At 46.6% G+C, this 27,047-nt stretch overlaps 2 protein-coding genes across 5 annotated transcripts; one reads left to right on the forward strand and one right to left on the reverse strand.

Moving 5' to 3' along the window:
- Positions 1 to 242: 242 nt before the first annotated feature.
- Positions 243 to 6,155, forward strand: LOC147161291 (ATP-sensitive inward rectifier potassium channel 1-like). Of its 3 annotated transcripts, none has more exons than XM_086098967.1 (2): positions 243 to 400; positions 2,247 to 6,155. In XM_086098967.1, the coding sequence occupies exon 2, from the start codon at positions 2,258 to 2,260 to the stop codon at positions 3,374 to 3,376; it is 1,119 nt and encodes a 372-aa protein (XP_085955093.1). In that variant the 5' UTR covers positions 243 to 400; positions 2,247 to 2,257; the 3' UTR covers positions 3,377 to 6,155. The 3 variants fall into 3 exon arrangements, with proteins under 3 accessions (XP_085955093.1, XP_085955092.1, XP_085955094.1); XM_086098966.1 differs by lacking the exon at positions 243 to 400 and adding an exon at positions 1,559 to 1,693; XM_086098968.1 differs by lacking the exon at positions 243 to 400 and adding an exon at positions 1,741 to 1,844.
- Positions 5,227 to 27,046, reverse strand: vps37d (VPS37D subunit of ESCRT-I). 2 transcript variants are annotated; one of them, XM_086098970.1, is made up of 4 exons: positions 26,757 to 27,046; positions 20,532 to 20,697; positions 12,738 to 12,820; positions 5,227 to 9,321 (listed from the first exon to the last, which is right to left on the reverse strand). In XM_086098970.1, the coding sequence occupies exons 1-4, from the start codon at positions 26,865 to 26,867 to the stop codon at positions 8,788 to 8,790; spliced, it is 894 nt and encodes a 297-aa protein (XP_085955096.1). In that variant the 5' UTR covers positions 26,868 to 27,046; the 3' UTR covers positions 5,227 to 8,787. The 2 variants fall into 2 exon arrangements, with proteins under 2 accessions (XP_085955096.1, XP_085955095.1); XM_086098969.1 differs by having other exon boundaries at positions 20,532 to 20,703.
- Between the last annotated feature and the right edge of the window lies 1 nt (position 27,047).

Genomic DNA, 27,047 nt, shown 5'->3' on the forward strand with positions numbered 1-27,047 from the left:
TCACACGCAGAGAATCGTACTTTTTTCAATTTTCACCCAGATGACATTTCTGTTAATGACAGCCGGTAATAAGCCGTCTTTCAGGTGGTGGTGCTTGGGGGGCTACATATGCCCCCCCCCCCCTCCCCCAGTCTGGATTTTGTGCATCTAATGCGTCCAGAGTACACGCTGCTGGCATGTGGCTGGGATTAGGACATTTCAGTGTGGATTAAAACCGTTGCCACTTGCTGAAAGAAAGGCCACAGAAGCACAACTGCCGACTCGGGTACGCGCAAATCCACCTTTTGGAGCTTTCTCCACATTTGTATGAGGTCGTAAAAAGTTCTGGCTACGACGCTTGATCTTGGCTGCGGTTCGGCATCGGCTGCAGCGGGCGAACTCCATTTTGGTCATTTTCAAGGTAAATGCAGAAATGAATAGAAAAAAAAAGAAGCCATTTTGTTCAGACGAACGCTGCTCTGAATTGAAAAATGGTCGTCGAGAACACTTTCAAGCGTTTCCATCCTTATTTTTGCAATTTGATTGGACTTTTTGCCACAAATGAAAACGTTGCTGGAACTTTTAATTTGACACTCGCATTATGCAAGATGCTTAATCAGCAAAAAAAAAAAAAAAAAAAAGTATTATTAAAAGCAAATTTAGACTGCTAATCCTTCCATTGTTTAAAAAAAAAAAAAAAGAATTCCCGAACTATGAAGATGGCCTTTTTATTGATTTTTTTTGCAAATTATATTTAGTGAATTCATATTTGAGTGTTTAAAAAAGAAAAAACGCTACTGTTAGTGAGATCGATATTTTTTCCGGTTTAATTTCAGTTGGAAACATTTTTAGGTTTATAATGACGAGTTTTCAATGAACAAAACATTAAATACCGGCAAAGTAGCGTACCTCTTTATATGAAGTGCTAAATTGTGTCTTTGATAAGTTGTATTTATTTTATCACTGCATCAGGCTGAAACGTCACGAGCCACAATGTGGTCAATTTCACATTTGTATAAAAAAACACGTATTGGTCAGTCACGTGTGGGTTTTATTTATTTAAAAAAGATTGACCAATGTAAAGTGTTGAAAATGGCTTGCCGTCTTTGATGACGCAATGTTGATTGCGCAACATTGCGTTTTTGTTTTTGGTGTATCTTCCTATTTTAGAGATGCAAGGTTTTGGCCCGACGTCAAAATTATAACGTGTAGTACTTTTTATTTTAGCAGGTGTGCTTTTTTTTGCTTTTAAACAAATAAAGCGAAAGAAATACAACTTCAACCGGCGTAAACCACCTGATTATGACGTCACCATTCAACATCATTTTCATGAAAACGCCAAAAAAGTGACAAGTTTAGCAACAATGAGCTTTGCCACGTGACTCGTTTTGTTTTGGGGAGTTTTTGGTGTCCAAGCCTCCATCTCGGTCCCCAAGCCTCCATCTCGGTCCCCAAACGTGTCCCGCAAGGCGCGTTCTCGTCAAGTCGTCAAACGTTACGTCGCGTGAAGAAAAACACAAATAAAACAAATAAGAACTAAATGAGCTTGCGACGTCATTCGCTGACGCTTGAAGACGAAGGACGCTGACGCCGAGAAGCTGCCGGCAAAGCTGTGGTTACTTTGAACGGCATTTTTGCATAACAATGAAAGCGTTGACATCGTCTCGGGGCTCCCGGTTCGTCCTCATTCGGATCACGGGAGCGCGCGTGCCAGGTAAACTTGTTGTCTTTTGACGGACAAAACTGCAGTTGAGCCAAAGTGGCGACATTAACACGTCGATATTCCACAATTGTCAGACCTTAAACCGGAAACGTCAATCGCATCTGTGATTGATCGGCGGGGCCGATATGTGCACTTTCGACAGGTGACGTGTCCCAATACTTTTGAGATCACCTATAAGAAAAAAAAATGTCGCTCCCTGTACCACCAAAATGGAGTCTGGCAGAGGTTCTATTCGTTCATCAAAGATAAGACGCATATTTTGCAACTTTAACACTATTCAAATTCAAGTTGTACTTAACGATTTGACTCCAAAACATACTGAAGCCAAAGGTCAATAGTTCAACGCCATTTCAGATCCAGTATTTGTCGGTAAATCTGGTTGGCAATCGTCTGGAAGGAAGCTCCTCAACTCACTTGAAATTGTTCAATGGCACAAGATGCCAAAGCAACGCAGTCAAGATTCTTGAAAAATGCCATCATTTATCCAAGAAGAAGAAAGTAATTGTAATTGTGCCCCCCCCCCCCCCTAAACCCCTCCCCCTAGGTTGTTCCAGAATGTTCCAGCGTCGCAGCCAGCCAAAGGTGCACCCGGACTGCAAAAAACGCCTGGTGACCAAAGAGGGGCGCTGCAACATCGAGTTCGGCAACAGGGACCCGGGCAACCACTTGGCCTACCTGGTGGACATGTGGACCACCTTCGTGGAGATCCGCTGGCGCTTCGTGCTGCTCCTGTTTGTGGCGTCCTTCACGGGCAGCTGGTTCATCTTCAGCCTGCTGTGGTACTGGATCGCCCGCAGCAACGGCGACATGTCGCAGCGCAACGCCACCGACGGCCAAGGCATGTGCATCGCCAACGTCAACAGCCTGACCACCGCCTTCCTCTACTCGCTGGAGACGCAGACCACCATCGGCTACGGCGGCCGCGCCCCCACGGGCCGCTGCGCCGGCACGGTGGCGGTCATCATCCTGCAGTCCATGGCGGGCGTCTTCCTCAACAGCTTCATGTGCGGCGTCATCCTGGCCAAGATCTCGCTGCCCAAGAGGCGGGCCAAGACGGTGAGCTTCAGCAGCACCGCCACCGTCTGCCTGAAGAAAGGCAAACTGTGCCTGACGATCCGCGTGGCCAACCTGCGCAAGACGCTGCTGATCGGCAGCCAGATCTACGGCAAGCTGCTCAAGACCACCTGCGCCACCGACGGCGAGACGCTGATCCTGGACCAGCTGGACATCCACTTCACCGGCGACGCCGGCAAGGACAACCTGTTCTTCGTCTGCCCCCTGACCCTCTACCACGTCATCAACCGGGCCAGCCCCTTCTACGAGATCTCGGCCGACACGCTGCCCCATCAGGACTTCGAGCTGGTGGTCTTCTTGGACGGCACGTCCGAGTCCACCAGCTCCTTCTGCCAGGTGCGCACGTCCTACACCCCGCAGGAGATCCAGTGGGGGCACAACTTCCTGCCCATCATCTCGCGCAACAAGACGGGCAAGTACCGCGTGGATTTCGCAAACTTCTCCAAAAGCGTGCGGGTGGCGACGCCGCACTGCGCCCAGTGCTTCGAGGGCCAAGCGGACGCCAAGCACCGCGGCCACGGCCAGCACAAGCAGAAGGGGGGGGGCATCCACAACATGGCCTTCCGGGCCTCGGACATTCACGACGTCACCAAGATGTGAGACTGAGACGCTTCCTCAAACGGGCCGGCAAAAATACCCCCAGGGACCGTTTGTTGCCATTTCCAACCCGGCCCGGGCTCAAACTCGGCCGCCGCTTAGCATTCGTAACCGTCAGTGTTCAGACGAGTTGGAAAATAAAAGCCCGACACATTTTGACCGATGGATTTGGGACCAGGTCCAGGCTCCAACTTGTCTTAGCGACTTTTGGTCGACTAATCTATCAATAACGTGACATCGACTTTTGCCGACGATATTTCGCGGCCTTATTCAAGCTTTGCTAAAAGTGGCAAATGTCTGAAGGGCCCCAGCGGGCACCGCTCGAGAAGATCCACGTCCGAGTCGCTTTGAATGAAAAAATGAAAACAATTCAGAACAGCGCGTTGTCGTTATTAAGTCAGTGACAGGTCAAAGTTCGCGACGCACTTAAATACTCATTTGGAGTTCGGGCATGCAGAAGGTCCATCAAATGACATTTTCCACGTGGCTATTTTGGAAGGGAATTCGATTTGATAGCCACTAGAGGGCAGCAAAGCACTACGATCACAAAAGGAGAAGAAGCAAAAACGCTTTCAGCTGACTAAAATGGGAAAAGATGAATTTCACATTTGCACCAATTGATACATTTACAGGAATAAATACATGAAAAATTAATTAGAAGGGTCGCTACTAGACTATCTGATTGGCTGGATCGGGATCGGACTAGATTTGGTATTTTATGCAAAATCGGTGATCAGATGTAATGTCTTATCTTAATTTAGTCAATAAATCTAAGACATAGGAAATATGACAATATGACATTACATGTTAAATTTAATGTTGATTAGCATGTAAAAGTACGATATTCATGAAGTACTTTTTTTTGTCACAGCATCAGTAACATTCAAGCTTTATAAAGAAACAAAATTAACCTAATTAAAACGAATTCAAATCATTTTATTGTATCATTTATAATTACAATTAGCCAATTAATAAAAGAAAAAAAGTTTTTTTTTACTATTACGGTTAAAATGTGTGCAATTGTATTTACAATAAATAAACTAACCAATTATTCCATTAGATAAAAAAAAAATGTAAAGACAAATACTAAAATGTGTAGGGACATTCTAACCTTTTTTTTGGGGGGAGGGTAAATAAATAAAAGGCCCTAAAAGTTGCAGGTACATGTTGGAGGCGGCCACTAGTGGGCAGCAGAGCGACATAACACATGAATGGCAAACTACCAACCAAAAACCCCCAAATCTTTTCCCTGCAGCTGTTGTGCATATTGGCAAGCATGTTATCCTGGTCCTCGGAAGGAATTCGTTCATATTTAAAAACAACGCCTCGAAAAAATGTGCAGTGTTGTGCCTTGTTTTTGGAGGACAACTTGGCTGGTGACCGCACGTTTCGGATTAGCTGGAGATTACAAATCAAATTAAAAAAGAGAGAAAATAAGAGAAGGCTGATGGAAAGTACTCGGTTTGTAATCCACCAAACAATTGTTTGTCCGATCGTTGTGTACTACGGCCGCCAAGGTTGAAGGCAGTCAAACGTGTGTGAAAATGTTGCCTTTTTGGGATTGACGTTTGACCTTTGCTGCGACCTCGACACTTTGACAATCCTTAGCTAAATCTCGGCGATTCTACGACAAAATTCTAAAAGCAAATTTGCCGACAGTTGGATTGAAATTGTGGGAGAATGTTTGTGTGTGTGATTTACATGTTTGACCTTGCTGTGACCTTGAGCACCGTCCTCACCCTTGAAGCTTCCACCTGTGAGCAGCCAAAGACAAAACACGGTTCATCGCAAAACATTCAAAAGGGGCGGGGACAAAAGTACAAGAAAGAGGCAGTGATTGTTTGCACTTGGGGTCGAAGTAACAAATGTGCTTTATTGACAAGTCCATTAAGGGCAGATGGAAATGATGTCGCCTGTAAACATGTTTTGTGTAAGGTCACTTGAATGTCAGCCGACGGGAGCAAGAGGAAGTCGGCGCAATGAATTCCGGCACGAACCAGTTGGAATCGAAAAGCAGACAATTCCGCGAGTGTTTTGCATCTACTTTGGCTTTTTGTCAACAAAGTCACAAATGTGCTAATGGCTAGCGATAGCATGGACTTCACTTCCATTCCCTTCCTCGCGCTTTCGTCGAGGACAACGACGACGTCGCAATGCTAACTGCGCTGCTATTAGCCCCGTGACGCTAACGAGAGCGGACGTGGATCATAACGACGCGAAGAGGGCGCCTCTGGCGTCCGCTCGCTACGTCCGATCGCCGTGGACTCGACGTGCAGCTTGCGCTGGCGTATCCAAACGCGGCGACGTCTCGGCGTGACCCGAGACTTTTGAAAAGGCTGCTGGGGAAGCGCTTGCGGGAAGCCGTTTGAGCATTTCATCCGTACTTGAGGTCCTGGCTTGTACGAGCACACATTTCTGTCTGCACTAGTTTAGACAATTCAGCGCTGTCGTAGAATGATGCCTTTTACTAGAACCCCCAAACTCCAGTCAGCTTTCTCTGGACTACGGAAGAGGATTAGGGCCAGTGTTTTTGTTGTTGTCACAATTCTGAGAAACTTTTTTTCCCTCTCTCTTCACTGGCCCTAATCCGCTTCCGCACTGGACACTAGTAGGACGGAAAAGCATTTTGCAAGTGCAAATATAACTGAAGTTCAACCACTAGTGGTCATTTTGGTGCTACTAGTATGGTCCAGGAGGCTACTAGTATAGGACACATGACAACTGGTTGGGCCGAGTGGTATTACTAGTGCAGGAGTTTAATTGCATACAAGTAGGCCAAAATGTGTCACTAGTAAAAAACAAACAAAAAAAAAAACACTACTACTGTGCAGAATTGTCTTACTAGTGAGGAAAAGAGCCTACTAGTACACGGACCTTCATCTCGATAGCAGAAAACCTGGACTAAATGCCCAAGTGGCAAGTTTTAAAGAGACGTGGGGGGGGAAATAGTAAGATGCTTTTCGTAAACAGATCATTTGTTGGCGCTTCACGCAACGTCAAATAGACAAGTGAAGTCCCTTATTTGTATTTGTTGAGACAAAATGGAGCCTTTTCCTTTCCTGAGAGGACACAAAAGTACACGTGCAGCCACCAGTGCTCAGGGACCGTCACATTAATGCTAAAAAACAAAACAGGAAATGTCTGTTTTCATTTCCTCAAATGGTGGCCACGCAGCTGCAGTTTCTTCGAGGTGAGGCATCTACTCAATATCAGTTCATTTCAAACTTTGCACGGATGGACGAGTACCGATACCAGGTATCGGTCCCATACTAGCCTTATTTAGGTTTTCCTATTTTTTATTTACCTCTCTCGCCTGTAGTTGGCGCTACACCGCGGATCCACTTCCTTACACCGCGGATCCACTTCCTACTCCATTTCAAATACGTCCAATCTCATTTTAAATTTGACTTGCATGTTGCTTCGTTTTTGTCATTTTCAAAATCATGGACTCCGCGTGTGTCAGAAAGACAGAAAGGTCTTTATTATCGGTCATTGTGTTGATTGAAATTCGATTGGTTTTCAAAAGTGCTCGTGGTATCGGTGCGGACTCAATAGTACTTTTATGTATTCTATTGATTAGATTTTTGATTGCAATTTTTTTTAATGTTCTTTTAGTGAATGCAATTTTCAATATAGATATTTTGTTAATGTTTGACTTTACATGTACAAGGCCCTCCTTAGGGGGAAAGCTGGCGTTTCTTTTTGAGGCACGGCTTCTAATGGCGCGGAGGCCGCAATTTGAGGAAATATTTGTGTGTTCGCAGGAAAGCGTTCATCATTCAATATTTTTTCTCCGCCCGCCGCTTGCGTATCTAGGTCGCATTTTTGTGCATTATTAATTGCGGTGGGAATTTTCAGGAGGCTGTAAAATAATAAGAGGCGGAAATGTTGCGCAGCGGCGTTGCTTCCCGCCAGGAATCTCATTTGAGGACGAGCGCTGGCAATTGGAGTGACGGATTTGCGCGAGTGGGCACTGGTGGCCGAAAGGCGCTTTTGCAAGTCCAAGTGGGTCAAAGCGGCGTTAAACGTTGTCGGGTCGCTCGCTGGTGGAGGAGCGCAACAATGGCCGGAGAATGACGATCGTCCCCAAACAGCGAGGACGCCGTCGCCTCCCGTCGTCTTTGAATCTGTTGCAGGAGAAATATTGCCAACGTGCAGCTGCTCTTTGAAGCCCGCCATTCAAAATAGAACTGAAAGAGAACGTCCAGTCAAACCGGTTCTTGAAAAGATGTTGTGTGCGGCCCGAAACATGTCTAAAGAAGGCAGTCCGATGAAAATGACATCACAACAAAATGGCCGGCCCCCGAGATGGATAAAAACGGGTGCGCAATATTCCTCACAATGCCGTGTTTAGTGGGGCTGCACACACGACATGACTGGCAAAGGACATTTTTGACTCGACTTCCCCTTTGAGCAAATAAATTAAAAAAATATATATAATATATCAAAGACGTTCGATGGATTCCACAAAATGACTTCACACTTTTTTTGGCCCGTTTCCCGGACCGTTTGTCATCATGGGCGCTACCCCAGTTGAGTTTGGGCAAGAGAAGCAGGGTACAGCCAGGATTGGTCGCCAGACCATTCAAGGCATTCACATTCCCATCTATGAGCAATTTTGAGAAAAGCGAGATTCAAACCCGGATCTCTTGACTGTGAGGCAGCCGTGTTACCCACTAGCGCACCGTGCTGCCACAAATATCCAGCTGTCCAAATGTACACCCTTGATTGGTCGCCGGCAGAGGTGGGTACTAACCTGCTACATTGACTGTTACGTCGATTTCAGTGATTTTTGGCATAAACGGTCGTTTTCAATGCAAAGTATTTTTTACTTGAGCAAATATTTGTTAAGAATGAGCTTGATTTCATTCCATCGAGCGACATTCTCTACACGCTACCTGCATGAGAGGTGAAACGGTTCCAAAAAGTCCACGGTTCGGTTCACATCTCGGTTTTGTGCTCACCGTTTTCGATTCGATTTGATTGCGTAAGACTCTAAGAACAATCCATGACGTCGAGTGTAGCTGGATTAAGAGTCAGGTACGAGTTCATGGCATTAGCATTTGTTTCCGCTGAATGCTAATCGTCTACCCACCTCTGATCGCCGGCCAATCGTAGGCATTCACGCATCTATGGACAATTTTGAGTTTGCACTCCAGCTAAAATGTTTTTGGAATCTGGGAGAGAAAGTCCACCAAAAACAGAGATTCAAACGCGGATCTGCCGACTGTGAGGCTGACGCGTGAAGCGCAAGGTCGCCGGGGGAACTTTGTCCCGTTAAATCAAATCTTCCAGCGAGCAACGGCATCCCCGCCACCTCAGGACGGATTATGCGCCGTCTTTCGTAAGATCCGCCTTCCCGGGAAAATCTCTCCGAGAAGCTTTTGCCCCGCCTTCTTCTTGCTGTTCCTGACCTATCGCAAAGGCGGCTGGGGCTGCTGGGGGTTGGGCCTGTAGAGCTGCTGCAATCGGACCGAGCGCCCATTGGCCGGCCAGCCCCCGGGCAGCTGTCCGATCACCCTGAGCCCCACCGGGTGGAGGGGGGCACCGGCGCCCAGGACGTGTCCCTGCGGGCGGGGATCGGGCGGGGGAGTCCTGGCCTGCTGCGCCTGCGGCGAGGCCGGGTCGGGCGCCGGGCCCGAGGCTGAAACGGGGTAACGCGGCAGCAAGATGGCCGGCGTCAGGCCGTAGCGTACCTGGAAGACCCGGAGAGGTCCCTGTGCCAGGTAGCCATTGGGCCGCAGAGGTTCCGGAGCATCAGTCTTCACCTCCTCGGGGACTTTGCCCAACGCCTCGCCGCCGCCGCCGCCGTCGCCGCCCCTCTTGCACAAGTCCTGCATCTTCTCCACCTGCGCTCGCCGGATGTGGCAAGTCCTCCTGGAGCGTTGGAAGGAGTCCAAGAAGTGGTCCAGGCTCATGTTCCCCTCCATGAACTTGTCCAGCAGCTCCTGTGAAGACAAAATCAAACGCCGTCCGTCAGCAGGCTGCACTTGCAAAAAGAGGGAGGGACATTTCAGGTCAATTTCCATAGCAAGTAAAAAGTGTAAAAGTTCGCAATCTAAAGTGTAAAAGAAAACACAAAACGCACCGTCATGCTTTCCAGTAGTCCCTAAATAATATCATTGGTCAAAAATACGTCCAAATGTTAAAAGTGACCGTGTCAGCAAAAAGTGTCCGTCTGTGGAACGACGGTTGTGAAGCACGATGAAAAAACTCTGTAAGGAAGGTTTGATCATGAAAAGATGGAAAGATCATCGCAGATTTCTTTGGCAGCCTCCTGAAGTTGAACGTTTGCTGAACGTTTGATCTTCTTCTCCAAAGTTCATGATTTCATTTTCCCATTGGATGATTTGTGTTCGAAAGCGCACGTTTGCACTCCGCATTGTTTTACTGCTGTTGGAATGAGCAGATGGTCATTTTCCGAGCCCGCCGCTCTGCCGGACATTTCTTCCGACAAGTGAAAATCAAGTAGCGCCGTTGCCGTCGGACTCGTTTTCATTTGGCGCGATGTCAAATGTACAATTATTGAATTCTTGATTATTTTCTTCGATTTTGTCGTGCTCGAGGCACAGAAATGAAAAGCTTTTGCTTCTGCCGACACACTTTCATTTGCATGCTTATGTATGGAATCGGGTGTTTGTTTGTTTGTTTTGGTTTTTGACCGTGTTGTATTTTTTATTTGTCAATGAACCGAATCAAAAAAAAATAAATCAACAATTTGAAAATGAGCTCAATCATGAAATTGAGATATTTTTCTGGATTATTAAAGCACTTGTTCTTAAATGATGTCATGTCCAAACGTTATTGTGAGTTGTAATTTTCATGAAGTGGCAGAACGCTCGATGGGAGGTCGCGTTTACAATAGTTACTAACTACTTAATTGTGGCATTTAAGCAAGTCATGCATACCGTATTAATGTAGGCTAAAATACATTATAAATGATCTAACATATATTTGGTCACTACTTCCTTGATTTTCATCGACTTTTAAAGCCACACGCATTAAACGTCACAGATACTACAACGTAGAATGTCAGGATGGCGGACACAAGTGGACAAAAAGTCATAAAGACCGACACCTTACATGCGTTTTATGCTAAACAAAAAACTTATGTCAAACTGAAATGCCTCAACTCACGTCAACATACTTCTTTTACATCACAGGGCACCAACATGTTTACTTTTACTGGTCTGGCAAGAGCACAAAAACTGCAAACAGGATCGGTTCCAAAAAAAGATCATCTTCAGAAAGGCAGACTTGCAAATGCTGAACTGTGAATTATGGAGGACTCAATTGCTGCCTTTTTTACTTTGGCTTGCAACGTAAAGATTTGCATTCATTTTTTAGTCAAGCAAAGTCAGAGCCTCGTTTACTTGCATGGAATTTGCTTGTCGTCGAGTTGGCGTTATGCCTCAAATATAGGACTCCAAATATAGTAGAAGCTCGGAGTTTGAACGTCTCGGAACTCGTACAATTCGGACTTCAACCCCAAGAATCGGAGTGAAAAATGCCTCGCACTGAACTCAAGCTAGCATTAACATAGCATTTATCATCCACTGATGCCATCACACCACAACAGGTAAGCTAAGATATGTTTTATTGTTTAAATACTGTACAGGGTGTACTTTTTTTTTTTTTTTATAAATAAAAATGGAAATGGAAATTAAAATAGGATTTTTCCGTTTTTAGAGCTTCGGAACAGATTCATTGCATTTCCATGATCTCCTATGGGGAAAACTGTTTCGGACTTTGAACACTTTGCAGGAACGAATTCCGTCCGAACTCCGAGCTCCCATTCTGTAAACGAATGTTCTTTACGATGAGCCAAATTTCCATCCGGTCAATTCCTTTGTTGCCAGATTCCTGGAATCTTGAAAGTCTGCAGTAGACAAAGACGCTCCCACCAGGGGACGTCCCATCCGTCCAGCAAAGCGCTCAGAGGAGAAAGAGAGAATTTAATAAGTGCGGAGGATGTTTACACGTGAACTTTGGCCCACTTTGTCAGCTGGAATAATTCAGTGTACGCGAGCCGCCCGCGGCTAACAAAGGCCGTCGAGCGCAGCGACTGTTGCTTTTGGCAACGAGCGAAAGCCGAGCGCTTCCCTTGCCAACGGCTTCCCGGGACGGGAGCTTCGGCCCCGTCGGGTTTCCGCACGTTGCGGTTTGCAGTCGCTCGCGTTCATTTGCGTCCTCCGGCGCCGTTCGACGGTTGTCGTGGCGATGGTTTAAAAGATGCGCCAAACTAAAGCGGCGACTCCAGCGCGCGGCTCGTCGTGCGTGTGACGCGTTGCGTTACGTGACGGCCGTGCCGCGACTGGCTTTGATTGAGAGTAACGACACCGCACTCGATGAGCTTGTTGGCTTCATGGAAAAGAAACGTGCTATTTGCATTTACAGCGAAGCCCCGTTCACCGCGCAAGACAGCATTTTGAAAAACAAGTTCAAAGACACTTTTTAACATCATTGTAAGAGTTTTGACAAGCCTGGCGTGTGAAAAACCTGGGACGTTTTCCAGTGAAGAGGTCGAGCCATGCCGGCAAGTGAGTGTCTCTTCGTGAGCTGTGGCCAACAGCAGCTCCAGTGCGAGTGTAAAAGTAAACAAAACAAAACATGGCTATGAAATGTAGATTGACATTGCGTTTTACGGCGTCACCTGCGTTTGTTGGCATCATGTGCGACATCAAAACTGGGAATATGTGTCAACCTTTTTCCTGATGCAGCCCGTCGTCTACAAATGACCCGTAATCATGCATTTGTGTGTACATTTGAAAAAAGTTGAATGAATTCATTGTGAATTCTTGTTTTTCTCACGTCTGCCGTCATGTCAGTTTGTGAGCTTTAAGTGACTGCGTTGAATCATTTAACTCGTGAAGCGCTCATGACGGTGCACATACTACAGGCACGACGGTTCTGGCGCTTTTATCATCCTCGCCGTTCTGCTTGCTGCCATCTGGTGGCATCTATATGTCATTACAAACCTCTTTTCGAGGGCGGGCGGTGTCTATCACTCACAGATTTTTCACTATATCGCCACGAATAGCGGCGATGAAAGGAATCTATATAAAGATTCTCATCCTAACGTCCTGGTACGGGTGCGAAATTGAATACAGCAATGAGCGCAAATGTGGGACGATTGCTGCAGCGAAAGAAACCACCTTGCGACGGCAGCCGCTTCATCTGGCACGGCTGAGACCAAAAAGCCGCAGGACGCAAGAAATGACATCCACCGCGGGTGTTGTTTGTTGCCTGGCTATCCGTCAGAGCAAGCGATTCGGTATTGAACGCGGGTGGGGTGGGGGGGGGGGGTTGTAGATGAAGCAAGCAAGCTTTCCTTCATTTTGAGTTTTTATTTATTTTTTTTTACCTCCGAGTTGTCCTCGGCACGTGCCACCTCTTCTTGCAGGAGGTTCTGGGCGCTCTGCAGGCTGTGCTTCTGGACTCGGGTTCCTGAAAGGGTAAGGAGTGAAAATGAACGGCGGGCAAGTCATGACGTCATCACCACCCACCACTCACAAGGGAAGACATTTGGTTCCACTGGACATCATTTTCACGCCATCTGCTCATTCGCTTGACACTTGAATGTCAAAACGTTTCCATCTTTTACACTTGATTGATGTCAATCAGTGGTTCTCAAAGCTTTACGTGCACCAACAACCACCTAAAAGCGACATCGCTCTGCACATACCACCATAATAATAATAATAATCCTACATTTAAATCTTTATTTTAGTAAATATTTGGAACAAACAGGTGTCCAAGTTCAATACGATTGAACCGTACTCTTATTTTTGTTGTTTTGTTTTGAGATACGAGCGTGGGTGTTAATCTGGTGGCGACTTCCTGGGTGTCCCAAGCATGTTGGGGGTGTCCCCGAGAAGCGGGGGACAGCTAGCAAACAAATGGCATGTATTGATTTTGTATTTACTGAAGCGTACCAAGTTCCCACATACAAAAGCTCACTTGTGCTCCAGTGCAGCTCGGCAATTATCGTTAGCAATATACTTTTGGCGGTATGTCAAAAAAAAAAAAAAAAAAAGTAACATAATGCTACGTGCATTTTCAGAGGCCATTTCTAAACAAAATTCAACACTTTATTGTTCTTCATTTCAATAAAAGTCAGTCGTGACAATACAATAGGCTTGAAAACCTTTTCAACAACATTCCTCATCTATGCGTGAAACTTTTCAATCACAGGCGACATCACAAGAGGATTTGCTGGCCTGTTTGGTCGAGATCCACCGCGGGGGACGGCGGGCTTTGCGTTATTACAGTCGATTAAGTGACCTTTATTTGCACTCCACCCCCTCAAAACACCCCCCGCACACACACACACACACACCCCTTCGAGGGACCCGAGACGCCTTGATGTCAGTCGGGTCACGCGTGTTCATGATAAACAACCCGCTAATAGATTGATTAGGATGAATCAAAGAATCATATATTGATTCGTCTTCATCAGCTCATCCTCTTGTGCACATTTTTAGACGGTGGTGGGGGGGGGGGCAATCTAATTGTGTGTGAATGAGCACGACCCCCCCCCCCCCGAAGAAAGCTTGAAAAGCTGCCCCCATCCATCCCTTTGTGCAGCGACGCGTTGAAGAAAATGTTTTGAGGGCGAGCGTGATTTGTGAGCAGCTGCCTCGCTCGTCTTTTTGTTGCGGCTCGTTGCATCTAAATGCTATTGGGGGGGGGGGACTTGATAGTATTATGGGTGAGAGTGACCATGAACGCAAAGCTGTCGGGTCGGGTCAGCCGGCCACACATTGAGGGACCCCCAATTCAAAATTCATTGAATTGGCATTTTTATTCGGACCCAGAACATGCTCCCCATTGAAAAGACACCAAGCCATTCCGACCCACATAAAAGAGGAAAAAAGTCTTTTAATAAAAGAAAAATAGAGCTGTAAAAAACATGCACTCTAAAAACAGTTGGATGGGTCAAAAATGGACGAATCCTCTACTTGGGTCAATTTGACCCAACTTTGAGTCAAAAAAAATATTTCTTTTAGTGTAAACAACTCATACATATTGGTCAGATCCTTCATTTCCATATTCCTTCATGAAAGCAAATCAAAAACCGGCTTTTACTTTGTGAGAAAAACATCAGTATTTATGCCCCTTTTTGGACCAAAAATATTGTCGCTCATGCATTTTCTGCACTGCCAATTTGCAATAATGTCCTGTTTGACTAAAAGGATGGAGACTAACTACTACTAATCCATTTAAAAAAATGACTAGATTATTCAAAAATAGTTGCAGTGCCAATTCCTTGTAAACAAAAATCCCTAACATGGATGTTTTTTTAAATCCCCAAAACGTACGACGCGCGCAACTGTTGCGTTTTCTTTGAACGGCTTCACCTCAAGATGAGCAATTCATGGCGTCACATTGTGAGGGAAGCTCACATCCGGCGTAGGTTGGAAAAGCATAAAAAGGGAAGCGCTCTTGTCCGACGAGCGCACGCCGCCGACGCTGCCGGCGCTGCTGGCGCTGCGGACGTTCGGTTTCCAGACGAGGGATGCGAATGTGAGCCGACAGTCAGGGAAAACAAACACTCCTACGGCAGATGAAAAGTGACCTACATTTGGCACGAGGAGGGAATTGGACCCGAGGGAGGCCAGTGCGCGCATCACGGCGCCACACGTTGCAATTTGTTTGCGGTTCTGACGGATGAACTCGTCGTGTCGGGACGTCAGAAATGAAGCGATGGGAGAGGACGGAATAAACGCGCCTCGTGTGAAATGCGGCGGCGGCGTTCAATGAGCAGGTGGGCTGAAAGCTGACGGCAAGACTATCCTTAGCTTCCACCGCCATAAGAAACACAATCACAAATAGTAAGACAACTACAACCAGCTATGTTGCGTTCACTGCCAGCTACATTTGCTCAGAACTCAAACTTTTGCCCTCAAGCAAAACATTTATTTATTTTATTTTTGAAATCATCCAAGCAACTCCTACAACTCTAACTCTTAAGGCACTACTACTGTCGTTGTGTCATTATGATTAAATGAGCCACTGTAATGGTAAGCAGAGCTGCAATGAGTTTTGTTGGATGCTCAGATTAGCAGCAGCTTCTGATAAGCTGATAAACGAACGGTTGCTGACTTGCATGTGACGGCCAAGATTCCGTTGCAAGGACGGACCCAGTATTTTTGACCGCTTCACACCCAAGTAGAACCTCCTGCTTTCTTCAGAATGTATGGTTTCACAAGAGCGTGCCAGCTGGAACCACAGGAGACTGAGACGCCGCCATTTGAACGACTGATACGATTCTTAACTGGTTCGATTCAAAGCGGACAACTTTAGTGAAGAGAAATCAAGAAGTGTTTGAACATGGCAGCCGATTATGCACAAATTGCTCATCAGAAATGGATTGATAGATAGATATACAAAATCACAGATGGGGGGGGGGGGGGCTTGCTGGTATTGACCGACGTGGTAAAAACACGACCAATTCAGCGCACGAGTAGAACGGCTGTCTTACATTTTCCCACAATTGCCTTTCACTGCTTGTTGACACTTCAGCACAAACGTCGCATATTCGTGCAGCCAATTTACGATTGTAGGAGAATAACTAGTACGAGTAGCAAGGTGACGTGTGCACTAGTTGACATATACATGCTACTAGTGAATGAAGTACTAGATCTGGGGAGGGCAAACTGCGCTGGAGGGCCGGGGTCCTGCAGGTTTTGGATGTTTCCCTTCTCCGACACAGCTGATAAATGATCAGCTCATCAGCAAGCTCTGCATGAACCTGATGACAAACGCTGTTGATTGGAATCAGCTTGTGTTGGAAGATGGCAACCTCCAAAACCTGCAGGACTCCGGCCCTCCAGGACAGTTCGCCCACCCCTGCTAGACAAGAACTAATAGAATCTTATGTTGTTAGCGAGTGTAGAGTTTTGGCTCAGTAAAAAGCTGTAATTAAAAAAATGGTCACCCTGACCGGAGGCCAGTCTCTCCCTTGAAACCCTACTTTGAAGCCGACGCCTTTAAAACCTGAGGTCACACATTATGAGTTGACGGCTGAAATTTTCAACTCCATTTAGTAACCGCTGTTTTCGTGACTTAATTTGAAGAGCAACTTTGTAATTTTGAGGAACTTTTTTTTTCTTTTTGAACCAGGCTCTCCATGAAGCTTGAGGGCCCGCAGTTACCGATGCTTGGTCTAAACTATTACCAACCAATTTTCACCATATGTATTTTTGAATCAACTGTTGAAATGTAAATTGTAATTGGAGTGAAACATCCCACAGATGTTAAGACACCTGCCAACTGTTTTAATTGTTGAATCAAAACAGATATGTCTCCTTGAAAAAAACGGATTTATTTGTGTTAGCCTGTTCAAGAATTTAGCAAAAACATATGCTCCTTGGAGGAGGTAATAATGAATTGGATCAAGTTTGAAAAAGTGCGCTTAATCAAATTAGCTAAAGCTCTTAACAAGGAAAGGGGGAAGGGTGATGGTGGAGGGATCCGATATGTGGCTCATGTGCTTTTTGCAAGGCCGCCGCCGCGCATGGCGTCACAGCGCCTCATTATTCCCAACACCGCTTATGTCCTGTCACTGTCACCGGCTTCCTGTTACTGCACAATGCTCTTCAAAGACTTCAGAGTGGGGGGGGGGGGGTTCTAAACATGTCAACGAAATCCACTTCCGGACACCGGCAATTTCTTTCGACGTAAGAGAAATGTTGCAAAAGGCAATCGTCAGCATCTCCCGCTTAAGCAACCTGCAAAGAGCAGCGCACCAAAACACTTCATCGTTGGACATCTTGAACCGTTAACGTTTGCGTCACAGAGCGTCAAGCTGTCGCGACGTCCCGAACAATGTGCACTTTGTACTCCAGGCTGAGGAATTCTTGCTTGTCGGCGGGAAGGGCCAAAAAACACGTCTGTTCTGAGTCAATGAAGCGTGTGATGATGGTTACAAACAATTCGCCGCTGCCGGCCAGCGTCGTGCGTCGTTCTGACGGATGTTTCGATCCTTCGGTTTAGTAGCTTTGCGCCGAGCGAATTGCGACTGCGTTGTTTCCGTCACGAGGAGAAGATCATTTCTTGGCATTGAGCCGCTGGGAGACGTCGGCGCGGGGATTAAAGGAGATTAGGAGGAGAACTGGAAACGATGCGCCGTCTCGTCGTCATCGCAATCCAGCAGCCGTCGCGCAACCGACAACGTTTCCAACACGTCAAACGTTCTCAAAGTCCACGGACAAAACGTAAAGCTGTGGAGCTTCCGGATATGAAGAACAAAGACATCACAAGTCAAGGGCGTCTCCGCTCAAAATGGCCGAGCGAGCTTGTTCAATCAGAGAGAAAATGTCAAGGCGAATTTAGGAACGCGGCGGCGATTGAAGCCGGGACCCGAATGTGCAGCAGCAACCGGAGACCGAAAGACATCAGACACCAAAGACACGCGGGTCGGAGGAGCAACAGCAAAGACCTCATCTGACGAGCGCGCAGTGTTTTGCTCTCGGCACACGCGCGACAACAAAAAGGAGAGCCGAGCTTGGAAGTGACAATTCGGGAGGGTCCGCTTGTGTCTGATGACCGGGTTCTGTCAAGGTCCAACATAAATATCCCCAAAAAGTAGGACTACAGTCTGAAATCCGAATGAGCTGGTCTTCAAATGTTGGCCTATTTAATTGACCAAAGCTGATAAACTCGCAGGAGGCATTGATTGGTCAAGTTCAATGTCTGTCAAAAAGATGATCCTGACGGTTTCCTGTGGTGTGTTACAAGTGACCCCGCCCCCCTCCCACTCTCCCCCCCCCCTTCTCTCCCAAACAATCCAACAATCGTCAACTATAAACCTAGGCTTAAATATTGCTTAAATAGGGTCCACACATGTAGACAATCAAAAAGATTATGCTCAGGGCCAGTCGAGAAAATCTGATAATCAGGCTGAATTTGAACCCATTTCACCGACATCGGTCAAAGATCGAATTATCGGACGTCCCTGAAAGATGATCACGTGGTATGGGGTGTGTTAAGAGTGATCGTTCCTACTTGACCTCCTTGCCAAATGGTCACGGTAGACAATCGTGAATGTTAAACCTCTTCAATAGGACCCAAGTGAGGTCCGAGCACGCCGACAATCTCCATTAATGTACACGAAGAACAGATTATGGTTTAATTTGGGAGATTTTTGAAGGATCCACCGGCAGTCGCAAAGTCAATAACGTCACACTAATAATCAGCCCCGTCCGCCTTGTCCTTCTCCAGTCCGAACCCTGGTTGGCCAAATGAGATTCAGATGTTTTGCAGAGGAAGGACGGAACCCCTCCCGTCCCGCCATGTGTAAAGAATCTGTGTAATGCACTCACACGCACGCACGCGCGCACGCACGCACGCACGTGCACACGCACGCGTCTCACGCACACGCACGCGCCGGAAGCCTCAGAAAAGCGCCAAACTTTCCATCATTGCCTGGAAGCTCAAGCTGAAATGATTTTCATGAGAGAAGTAAAAAAAAACAAAAAAACATCAACTTGGCGCTGATTCTTCAAAGCCAACATTCGGAGTTGGACATAAGCAGCACTGGAAACGTCCTCTGGAAAGGAAGCGGCAAGAATTTAGTTGATGACCTGCTCTTCGCAGGCGCCGACACGCACGAGATTTTCTGCAGCGTGTCCACAAGGCTTAGAATTTGGGTGCGAAGCTTAGGGGGACATCATCTGGCGCAGCTGTGTCAAAAGCCAAACGAGGCCCGCTTTCACCCCCGTAAATTCCTTGACGAGTGCGGCGGGCTTCCCGCTGCTATTTGATATGGCCCATTTGCTTCCCATGAGCAAAGTCCAGAGTCACGCCGAGGCTTTTTTGGCCCAGCAATTGACGACGAGTTTTTCCCAAAGGCTGACGAGTCCAAAGGGATTCCATTCACCCGTGTCATATGCCGGCACCGGCACGCAGAAAACACAAACTTCTCATCGCAAGCGACAAACATTTGGCAGCTCAACGCCAGCCAGCAGTTTGAGCCGCTTCGTCAAGGAAAACATGACAAGGATGGCGTCGGATGGCGTCGGATGGCGTCGGATGACGGCAGCCGGCGCCAAACGAAGTTGGACATCTAACTAGCGTGTCACACGTTGTTCTGTGGGGCAAAAGCCCAAACGGGCTGTGATTGCATTTTTCTTGACGTGCCATTTCTCACACACTCCGTGAAGTGCGGCGCGTTCTCACAATCCTAACGCATGTTCATGTGACGGCGTGAGGTGCCGAACTGTGGAGCGAAAACAGTTAAGAGGAACCCCGACTGCATTGACAAGTTTGCTTGATATTATTTCTTTGCTTGTGACCAACATAACGATGAGGTTCGCTCGGCACAGAGCCGGCCGCCATTGGACGTCGCTGCGCACCGAATGCGTTGCCACGTAAATGACGATGGCGGCGTACAACCAAAGAAAGTTTCTACAAAATGTAATCAACTGGAAATGATTTTTGAAACGCGAACCTTATAGTTATGTTGGTCACAAGCAAAGAAATAATATAGAGCAAACTTGTCACGAGTCGGGGTTCCTTTCAAGGCTGCAGCTAGAAAATATTTCAGTAATTTTTTTAACTGGCGATTATTTCGTAGATGAATCAAATGTGATTTAAAAAAAAATTCCATCTCTTTATTTAAAACCACAACATTACTTCAAAGTGCATAAAATGCAATACATTGATTATGATTCAGTTACTGGTTTGTTCGGTTACATGGCAGAAAATAGGCAATCACTGCTTTTCAAAGTAAAAGCAAATGTTTTATTTGGAAGACTACAGAAATGGAATGTTTACTATTGAGAAGCAGAAATTGGGAGCATTTGGACAATTTGAAATGGAAAAAATGAATTTGATCATCAATTGGGAAGAGATCTGGAAAGGCGTCTCCTTTAAGGCTCACTTTTCCCAGAAATCCAAATTGTCTTTGGTTCATCATTGAATTGTCTTGAAATTGATCTTGTGGGTCGACATCCCGTCCTGGTATTTGAACCTGTGACCTTGTCATGATTACTTTCCAGCTCTCGCCACTTATTCTTCTGGCATGAAATATGGAAGTAAAATAAGAGCAAAAGCCCGCCCACCCTTTGCTCCAGGCCCCAGCAAACCCCAGCAACACCCCCCCCCCCCGCCCCCACCTTCCCCGTCTGTGGGCCTCGCGAGGGGTTCAACTCACCAAGCTGACTCTGTTTTTCCCAGCACGTGTTTGCCAGGTTGGACAGCTCCCGGTATTTCTCCGCCAACTGGAGTCTGCTGTTATTAAGGCGGGGCCGGCGAGCCAGGCTGTCGTCGGCCAGGCTGCGATTGGAGGCCATCATCATCTCCCGGTCCACTTGAAGCTCCTGAAACTGCAAGCATCACATCATAACCCGAACCCTTGACACACCTGCAAAGGGACTTCACTACTGGTTGTGTCCGTTTGATCGAGTGCGGCCAATAAATGTGATTCAAGTCAACACAACGTTATGGGAAGCTATTTGAGGACGTACGCCTTTCGGTTCTGTTTTACCGCCACGTGTCCCAAAGGCAAAATGTCTTGACATAAACGGGACTTCCGATCCACGTACTCGGTCCTCGTTGGTCCCGACCACTGAGACATTTCAGTGCACTCGTAGAAGAATGTGCCTTAAAGGCTCCGAGGGTTTTCCATAAACGCCGTGTCCAGTTTGTTGCGTGCGTGCCGGAGTCACCGGGAGCCGCCGGAACTGATCACCGTTGCCAGCCGGACCACCTTGGCTGCGCCCCGGCGGGACCACCACCAACACAAGGCCGCCACCGTTTTTCCGCTGCACGGCACAGCGAGGTCAACAACGTCCAGGGAGGCCGCTTTTTCCTTTTTACATAAATGCAACGTCTCATGATGGTTTGAAACCAGCAACACTCGCTATGAGTTTTTGTGAGGTGGGGGGGGGGGGGTTGTTCAGTAGAACTGCACAAAGCCCTTTATTGTTTCCAGCCAAATGTGCCATATAGACACACTCATTTGCATAACCCCTCCCACACTCGTGAAACTCCTTTAAACTTTTGAAATGGTTCCTTAGCGCCTGTTCTGCCGTTTGTCACTCTCAGTTCAAATGAACTCGTCGTTTGTCAGTTTGACAGACAACATCGTATATCAAAAGACAAAAATGTTCAACCAAACCATGAAAGTACAAAAGTTGGCTTACGTTAACGCTATATCACTAAAATACCAGAGACAGGCGAACGGAAATTAGCATCGATGAAAAAGCGACAATAACCTTCCAATAACACGATTGTAGCTTTAAAAGGTAGTGCCTGGCCTGGTGAGTGACGTGGGCGTCAATGAAAATAGTAAAGGCTGTTTTACTGGGTGGCCAATAATTGGCTAACAATTAGCCTGACTGCGTGTTGAGTGTCTGGCGTAAATTGTGGTCGGAGAAGCTAGACGCTTATGTTTGGTACGCGTTTATTTTAGTGTCCTTTGTTCGGTAAAACAATTGAAAGCACACCGACAGTTGTGTCAGATTTTTGGGCGTAACGTCTACTTGTGTGTGTCGCAGAAATATCACTGCCATAAATATGGATTGCCCTCGCACGTGGAAAGGAGAGACACCGTCGCTCATGTACACCAGGCACACCCGTGAAGAAGCTGCTGTTGACCACGGCTCACGCGCGCAAACTCACACGCAGACTCGCTGTACTTTGTAGCTTCTGCTTAAGAGCGTGAATGAAGGACTCGGCGCGAGGAGGGCGACGGGCTACAGAACAGCACTCCTGAAAAGATCGTCCCCACTTCTAGCGGTGGGTTTCTTTTTGCAAAAGCCTGGCTAGCTTTGCACTTCATGACCGAGGGGGGGCGGCTGTTTTGACTGAGGGACCACTTGTGATTGACGTGTTGACAGGAGCCCTTTGATGTCTTCCCAAATAGTCAAGACATTCCACGCCCGACCGACCATTTGCCGCAATCCCGCCGGATGAAAGCGGACGTTTTTCTCCGGAAATGAGCGGCGTCCTTTTGTTTGGCAGCTTCTAGAACAAAGGAAACGGGCGACAAACAACCTCCAAAGCTACAATTACGACGCTTTCCTGCACCCTGACGGCTTAACTGATGCAGCTAGAAACCAGGACGCCGCCAGGACGCCACCAGGACGCCACCAGGACGGCTCTTCAATCTGATAAGCAAACTCGGCGTGATTTGCGGCCATCGTTATCTTGCGCGTGAATGTGCTCATTACGTGCACCGGCGGCTGCGTCCGTTCTGGACTTGCGGCAGGATGACGTTGGAGCTCGCAATTGTAGGCCGCGTTCAAATGAGCCAACATCTTACAATGTATCAGAATGAGTGAAATGGAAATTGTACATGCGAGTATGAGGATGGATGAATTGTTGTGGCGCGTGAATTCCACGTACTTGTGCTACTGGCAAATGTACGTGCATGTCAAAGTGCGCTTGTACACACAAACAGGTTTATACATTTTCTTTCATTGAACTATATTAACCTTTTTTGTATCTATTCAAACAAGTTAAAACATAAGGGGTAGGACGAGACGCGTTTTCAACTTCTTCCTCCTCCCTTTTAAACATGGCAACTGCAAAATGACTTTCATGCAGACCTTCGTTAAGTTTAGGACGGCAATCGTCGCTGTTCTGGTACACATCAAGTGTGAAATAATCCCAAACTTTGAATGCTGTCTTCTCGCACGCTCTCCCCTCAATTTATTTCTACATGGACGGTTGCGTGCGACTGTAGCAACATTAGCAGGTGTGGAATTCTCAAGGCTGAGATTTTACTTCAACCTTCTTTCGCAATCAAACGATTCGAGTAATCATCATCGCCCGAGCGGCGCATACTAAGCAAGTGGATCTGGATCTCGTGGATCTGGAATAAACGGCTCGCCATAACGGAGGGGAAGAGATAACGGTCGGGAGGTTACGAGGAAACGGTATCAATTATTAAAATGGATTCCCTTTTGGGAGAACAATGCAGTCCCGAACACCGCCGTAATAAAAAAGGCTTCGTGTCTACCACATGAGTTCAGTCGTCCCAAAGAGTCGCAAAAGGCCCAAAGGCAGTTTCTGGAGAGACGCGGTGCATCTGCCGTGTTTTGTTTTCACGGGTCACCAAAAGGGTGAATGAAGTCATCTAAAAAGCTGCAGCAGAATTCACACCAGTTGATTCTAAACTTCCGCAGTTTGGAGAAAGAAAACACACTTTGCGGTTTGTGGTCGCGTTGGTTCACGTTGGGGCTTATCCCGCCCGGACTGCCCCCGCGGGGACTTTTGTTTGGATTTAGCAAACACTGAAAGATGACACCCAGGAGGGATCGTGGGAGCCCAGATGATGATAACGATGAGCCGCATTGTTGTAAGCCAACCGGCATTGAAAGAGTCCGTCTTGTCTTTGAAACAGCCAGAGCTCAAATTTCTCTTTCTGAAAACGGTTACCTGCAATATCCACCTCTTTTGTAAGGATGCGATGTCTTCAAACTGATTTCAAGAAGCAGCGCGACGAGATTTCCTAATGTTTTGGTTTAGTCAAATATGGCCGCCCCGGTGAACAATAGTATACCAAATGTTTTAGAAGTTGTACAGAAGACGACCTTGGAAAGAAAAAAAAATAACAACCGCATATTAAATCGTAATCGCAATTATGACCGGGGGGGAAAACGATTGCAATTAGTTTGTTTTTCAAAATTTCTCAGCCCTTACATGTTGTAATCATTTCTACACTGAAAGAACATTTTGTTGTGCTTTTGACCTCGCACGTTTAAAAAATCGGTTAGCAATGATGTTCAAAACCAGAAGGATGGCACTTGACAAAAGTAGCATCTCTCCTGAGGCTTGTAGCCAATCCATTGACGTTTCGCATAATTAAAGCTTTGGGCAATTATATAACAGCAGTTTGTTTTCAATACAGCTTAAAAAAATGGAAGAGGCGGTGATTCATCGTCGTGAATCACAATGACGGAGTCGCTTTGCATAATGCTATTATCTGCAGATCATTGAAGCGCGCCTCTTAGATCAAGTAGATCGTTGTATGCGAAGCAAAACGCCACCTTTTTTTTTTAACGTGTCACTTGCCAAATGAATAAGAAAATAACTGCTGAAGATCAGTGACTGCGAGCTTAGCTTTAAGGATTTGGTCTTGGGGATCAGGAAAAACACAAATCAGTTATTGACAAGAAAAGAAAAAAAGTCATAAAGACAAAGTCATGAAAAAACTGTCAAATGTTCTGCCTGTAATATATATGTTTATATATGTTTATATATGTTTCGTGGCGAGCTTTAAGGGGCTAAAAAAATACAGGATTTTATTCATTATATATATATATATATATTTTTTTTTTTTTACCAATCTGACAATTAAATTGGCTCTCAGATTGTATTCTTCCAAATATCGAAATCCCATTCAGAATGTCCGTATCGGTCTGGCCCAACTACTGACGACGACAAATCGCTCGGTCACTCGTCACTTAACTTTCAGCACTGAATATCGCAAAACGAGGCTGAAGACGTACAGTAAATCCTGTCGAGTTTTGGGGTTCAGGCTAAGAGCTGTGGAAGGAGCACCCGGTCAAATAACAAGTAGCGAGAGCTCTTAAAAAGAATTCAAAGAAGCTCCTCGGATGAACCCAAGCGCGTTTGTGCCTTTGGATCGCAGACCACACACCAAGACACAACATGGTGGAAGGACACCATTCACGCGTACTTGTTTTCAGCCGCTTATCCAGCTGGTGCTGCCGTACGCCGACAAAGCCTGCTGGGTCACGCCAAACATCCCCAGGGGGGCCGGGAGACTAAATTTACATCACAGGCATCCCTGCCGACTTGTGCGCGTTTGGACGAACCCCCAACAATGTCTGCGGCCGGTCCACATTCACCGGAATCCTCCTCGCAGCCTGGTGTCAAATGTCGCATCCTTTTAGTAAGACAGTCGAAGGATTTAACAAACAAGCGACAGCTTTCGCAAAGTAAACCTAGCATGTTGGTCGCAAATGCACAATTACAAATCTATCCTCGGGGGTCGAGCATCCCGGACGTGATGACAATGTAATCAACTTAAAGACCCTGAATGTGAATTTAGACATTTCTTTCAAAATACATTGCACGTTTGACGACACACTAACGAAAAGACTGAGAACTGTTTTCACCCTATCAGCTCTCCTGATTTTTGGGGCGTGGCTAGTGTAAATTAGGTCAAGAAAATGGTGGAAATGTAGATCTTGAATGTGTATAGCTTGAAACTGTTTTGAAACAGAGAACCAAGGGCGTGCATTTGCCCCCCCCCCCCCAAATCAACTGCGCTTTGCACACCATTTCAGAGAACTGTCTGTGTACCCGCCACATCTTCACAAGTTTGTGTAGAAACACTCGACTGATGGTCTCTGAAAGAAAACTTTCCATTTTCTCTGAAACACTGATTTAGTCTGCACCATCCCTTTCTTCATGTCAGACAAGCTACTTATACATTTTGATCAGATCTGTAGTTCATAAATTGATATATAGACAATTATGAGGAGGAAGTTGAAAGGTGGAAAAGGAGCAGTATGTTATCGCGAACCTGCTGCAATACGCATTTGTGCATGACAAAGAGCATGGACGGCAGCCAGTAAGGTCGCCACAATCCTGCCTGCTCTCTGGCATGTGCCGCAATGCGCGCGGAACTTCGTTAACAAAATGCACGATTTTAATGAACCGCATTAAACCGCAGAGCTGCGCGTACGCTTTCGTTCAAGCAAGGGAGCTCGGAAGTGTTCCAACGCCGCCCTTTAATTCTGCAGGAGTGCGATACATTAAGACGAGACACAACACCGAGTAAGAACACTTTTAATCGTAATTGGACGCGGTTCCATGTGCCACTCGGGGGCACGTACGAGGGGCGAACGTGCAGCTCTAAAAAGTTGGAATTTCCGTCTAAATAGAGTGTAGAAATGATTCGAAACAATGCCGAATTGTATAATAGAGCACAGACGTGTGTTTGGAAGAAAAGCGATCACATTCGTGCACAGGGACTCGTTGAAATAAGGAGTCGATCAAATGCGGGCAGGCTTTAAATGGCGTTTTGTGTTAAGCCACAAAGACGAGGGAAAAGGTGACCAGCGGCGTTTGCAGGTAAGCGTAAGAGAGAAACAAAACAACAACATCAATTCGATCTATCTTGGAAACTAAACCAGTAGCTAATTTGATTACCGCATAACGTCATTTCGAAAATAATAATAATAATCGACCGCTCGCCACGCACACAATCGACGAAGCATGTAAAGCGCTTTTGCTGCAACAAAAGGTCCAAAAGCATACTTGCTGTCATTCTTCAACATCCGGTTAACGACCCCCAAAAAACAAAAGCGATAACGCAGAGAACATTGCTGGAGGCACTTTGAAGGGGGAAGCTGACATACTGATATGTACCACGGTACCACGGTACCACGGTACCACCCACCTTCTCATCGAGTCCAATGATTTGCTCCATTTTGTCGTCGCTTTGTAAAAGCTCCCTCAGCTCGCCGGTGCTCAGAGCCCGGTAGCCATCGGGGCAAGCGGCAGGCTCCATTTCGAGGAGTTTTCCGTCCTTGAAAATGGACAAAAGGCAGTTTGGGGAAGGCAGAAAGTCCTCCGCGAGGCCCGGCTCACATCTCGCTGCTGCTGCTGCTGTTGCTAGCGGCTCACGTTGGAATGCGAACGCGACGCTACAAACATGCCATTCACGCCAAGCTAGCGCGAGGGGGCCACT

This window comes from Leptonotus elevatus, chromosome 16, assembly GCF_054856555.1.
Source record: "Leptonotus elevatus isolate MCC_2025b chromosome 16, RoL_Lele_1.0, whole genome shotgun sequence".
NCBI classification, from domain to species: domain Eukaryota; kingdom Metazoa; phylum Chordata; class Actinopteri; order Syngnathiformes; family Syngnathidae; genus Leptonotus; species Leptonotus elevatus.

Coding starts and splice junctions, on each gene's coding strand:
- LOC147161291 (XM_086098966.1), top strand. CDS start 1,624: ATGAAAGCGTTGACATCGTCTCGGGGCTCCCGGTTCGTCCTCATTCGG. Junction 1,694..2,246: donor CACGGGAGCGCGCGTGCCAG/GTAAACTTGTTG, acceptor CCCTCCCCCTAG/GTTGTTCCAGAATGTTCCAG.
- vps37d (XM_086098969.1), bottom strand. CDS start 26,867: ATGGAGCCTGCCGCTTGCCCCGATGGCTACCGGGCTCTGAGCACCGGC. Junction 20,704..26,756: donor TCATTGGACTCGATGAGAAG/GTGGGTGGTACC, acceptor TGATGCTTGCAG/TTTCAGGAGCTTCAAGTGGA. Junction 9,322..12,737: donor GTGCCGAGGACAACTCGGAG/GTAAAAAAAAAT, acceptor TTGTCTTCACAG/GAGCTGCTGGACAAGTTCAT.